This window comes from Belonocnema kinseyi, chromosome 2 (genome assembly GCF_010883055.1).
Source record: "Belonocnema kinseyi isolate 2016_QV_RU_SX_M_011 chromosome 2, B_treatae_v1, whole genome shotgun sequence".
Classification (NCBI taxonomy): Eukaryota; Metazoa; Arthropoda; class Insecta; order Hymenoptera; family Cynipidae; genus Belonocnema; species Belonocnema kinseyi.
Genome location: NC_046658.1, coordinates 27025250 through 27028510, shown reverse-complemented (window position 1 = coordinate 27028510; position 3261 = coordinate 27025250). Strand labels below are relative to the sequence as shown.

The 3261-nt window shown below is 33.0% G+C and overlaps 1 protein-coding gene across 2 annotated transcripts in view; it reads right to left on the bottom strand.

The window, feature by feature from the left end:
• Positions 1-3261, bottom strand: part of LOC117183054 (tripeptidyl-peptidase 2) — a 231525-nt gene that overhangs the window by 93555 nt on the left and 134709 nt on the right. For both annotated transcript variants that reach the window (XM_033376207.1, XM_033376208.1), the window contains exons 6-7: positions 1774-2106; positions 1361-1630 (exon numbers count right to left, since the gene is read on the bottom strand). In XM_033376207.1, the coding sequence (XP_033232098.1) occupies positions 1361-1630; positions 1774-2106 (603 nt within the window). The remainder of the gene's footprint in view (positions 1-1360; positions 1631-1773; positions 2107-3261) is intronic.

The window sequence follows — 3261 nt, the reverse complement described above, 5'->3', positions numbered from 1 at the left end:
CCTTGGGTCGCTCCGTGTTCTTAGGGTGCACGAGGCTTTTGCTGGATCGTCGTATTGATTCCTTTACAGACTGTAACCACCTATCTCACGGTTGTGAGACATAAAATAATATTTTTGTCGAATGCTTTGGAACCAAATCTGTATATTTGAATGTGAAAATATTCGCATCTTTTATATAGTGTACTTTCAACCTGTTGAATGTTAAGATATTTCATTCATTAACTTTAGATAGCATTTAAACTTATTTTCAGTATTATTAAAAAATTGAATATCTATAAAGAATTTTTATACCAATATAATTATTATTTTCTACATGAAGAGTACTCTAAACTGTACTCAAATACAGCGAGAAAGGACCAACATGAATTTTTCGGCCTCAGCCATGAAGATCTTGGACACCTGGTTCTTCGCAAGGCATGAAGGAAAAGTACCAGATTTTCGTCTCCGTACTATTCCTATTGCTGCGCCCTAATTTTATTAGCCAGGAGCAAGTGTATGAGTTAGGAGTTTTCAAAGAAATTTGACATAGAAGCATTAAAGCCTACTTTTCAATGATACAAAATTATAGGAAATGATTCAAACTTTGCAGTTATCTTGTATACGTGTCAAGCAAGCGTCTTATGAAGTCCCTATCCTCAGACACCAACTTAAGTGTACCAAATTTAGGCCTGAAGATGGGTGAAAAAAATTGATCAACTAAAGTGATAATTAATTTATCGAAATTTTTTTTATATGAGGTCGCAGGTAGCCTGCAGAAATGCTTATGAGCATAATTTAGGTTCACTGGCGTTAAAAATGATTATCCAATGAGACAAGAATAGCTTTGTCCAAAGTTGTTCTTTACCTTCTTTTTTACAATACAAAAAAGTCGAAAGGGCATTATTTATGCAGAATAAGGTGCCGAACATTTTTTATAAAACTATTTTTTCAAAAACTGAACGATTTCATGAAAATTAAAAAAAAAACTTCAAAAATATGATTTCCATAACTATTTTGCATCACTATGAAAAATCCACAAGGCTGAACATTACTGAAATTTTTGTGGTTCTTCATCATTCCCCCTGGAAGTTCTAAATGAACAATTTAGCTTATTTATAATTACTTTGAAGTGGAAGTCCTTCGTTGACTGGCCTATAGTGGCAGATGCGAGGAAAGAATAGAGGTAGTTATTGCCTCGGCTTATTTTCTAGGCGATGCGGAGGGATCCCCGCTGGCAGCAAACTCTTGGGAATGTCCGCCCGTCTTAACACTAAACTAAACTACCTAAGGAGCATTTTCTCTAATTAATTTTCTTTGAATAGAAGTAAAAATCTTTGTTAGGATAATAAAAAATAGTTTCAATAGGTTATTTCGTACTCACCAACAGCTCCAGTCACGTGAGGACTAGCCATGCTTGTACCATTAAGAAGTTGACTTTTCCTAAGGGTAAAATTCGGCACGCTAGTGATTGCTCCACCTGGTGCACACACGGTAATTCCAAATCCTCCATCTATCGTCGGACCTCTAGAAGACCACGTGAATGGCATACCTGGCATTTTCTCGCGTAAAGAATATTCAGCGAGCATCATGTCAGGAGAAACATAAGCACCGACACTAATAACACTGCCTGTACAGATATCAGGGGGAGTGGCTGGAAAAGAAATTATAATAATTGTTCTAAATCAGTTTCATTAAAAGAGTTATAATTACAAATTATTTTAAATTTTAAAAGAGACTTATAGCGGCTTTGAATTATCTTCTTATCTCCGAACTAAAAATTTCGAATATACTTACTGACGGTACAAAGAGCTGGACCTAAATTTCCAGCCGATGAGACCCAGGTTACTCCGTATTTATCTATAACTTCGTTTACAAGTTCTCCTATTCTTCCAGAATTAGACCAGTTAGTGTGTTCTCCGTAGCTCATATTGATGACATTAATCTTCTCTTTATACCGCATAACTTTAATCATCGCTCGCACTATGCCAGTTCCGGTTTCCATTGTTCCAATCCTTCCATCTCCAATGGTAAGTGAAATTATTTGAGCACCCGGTGCGACTCCATTCAAGTCCTTGTTTTCAGGAAAATTTGCAGCGGCAATTGAGGCTACGTGGGTTCCATGGCCAGCTTTATATATTAAAAAAGTAAGAAAAAAGTAAAGGAAAAAGCATTAAATATTACGTAAGTAAAATTAACTAAAAATAAATCAAAAAGACATAAATGAAATTACTATCTTCGTCATTAATCATTACAGTTTCTTTTAATGACATTCAATTCGTCAAATCAACTGCTTCATTAAATATGACGCACAATGGGACAAAACACTCTATTTTCATTTCAAAAGATCTAGAGCCTACCATCTTGGTCCGAATTGCAAACCCTTTTTTTTAATTACAGCGTATTACATGTGGAAGAAATTTTAGAAATGGTAAATTTATCAATTTATTAAAAATTGTACAATATCTAGATTTGTATACAAACTTAATAAGTATTGTCGCATGAGTAATTGCATAAAAATTATGCAGTTAATCAAGTAAGGAATCATCGATTTCACGAAAATACTGTTAATTTTAAGTAATAATTTTCTATTTTTTATATTATATTTTAACAATCTCATTTAAAGTCGCAAGTAAACATTTCTGAATAACTTTTTCGATGATTTCAGAACATTCTAAATAAAAGCGAAAAATACAAAAAATTGTATATTTGAAAAATGTTCTGCGGTTTGCTGGAGCATTGAAGTCCTAGTGCGAGCGCGAGGACTCTCTTTACAGTCGGCCCTGCATTTCAATAAATCTTAATTTCTCGATTTTCTTACTTGAAATTTTTCAAAGTAAAAAAGTCAAGCTTTCTCTTGAGACTATTAAAAAAAACGAAAAAAATTAAACTGATAAAAGAGTCAAATAAACAATGAATTTATTCAAAAAATGGTTAAGTTTTCATAAATAATACAATAGGATGAAACACCTCCCACAACTTGGGAAGGAGTGGTAATTCTAATCTGTAAATTTGTGGATTAATTACTTTTACATCGACGTACATGTTTCCAGAATTGTGTTGAGAAATAATGTCTTGTATGTATCTTTCGTTTTTCCGATAAAAAGGCAATAATATTTTATAAAAAAAACTTCTCCTGTTTACAAAAATGAATTACCCCGCATAAGACTTACAGGCGCTCTTCCTTACAACAGGTCATTAAAAAAAAATTGTCAAAAATATAACCGTTGTTTTTTGTGAAAATCGAATTTCTAAATTAAAATTAATTAATAAGTGAAATATCTA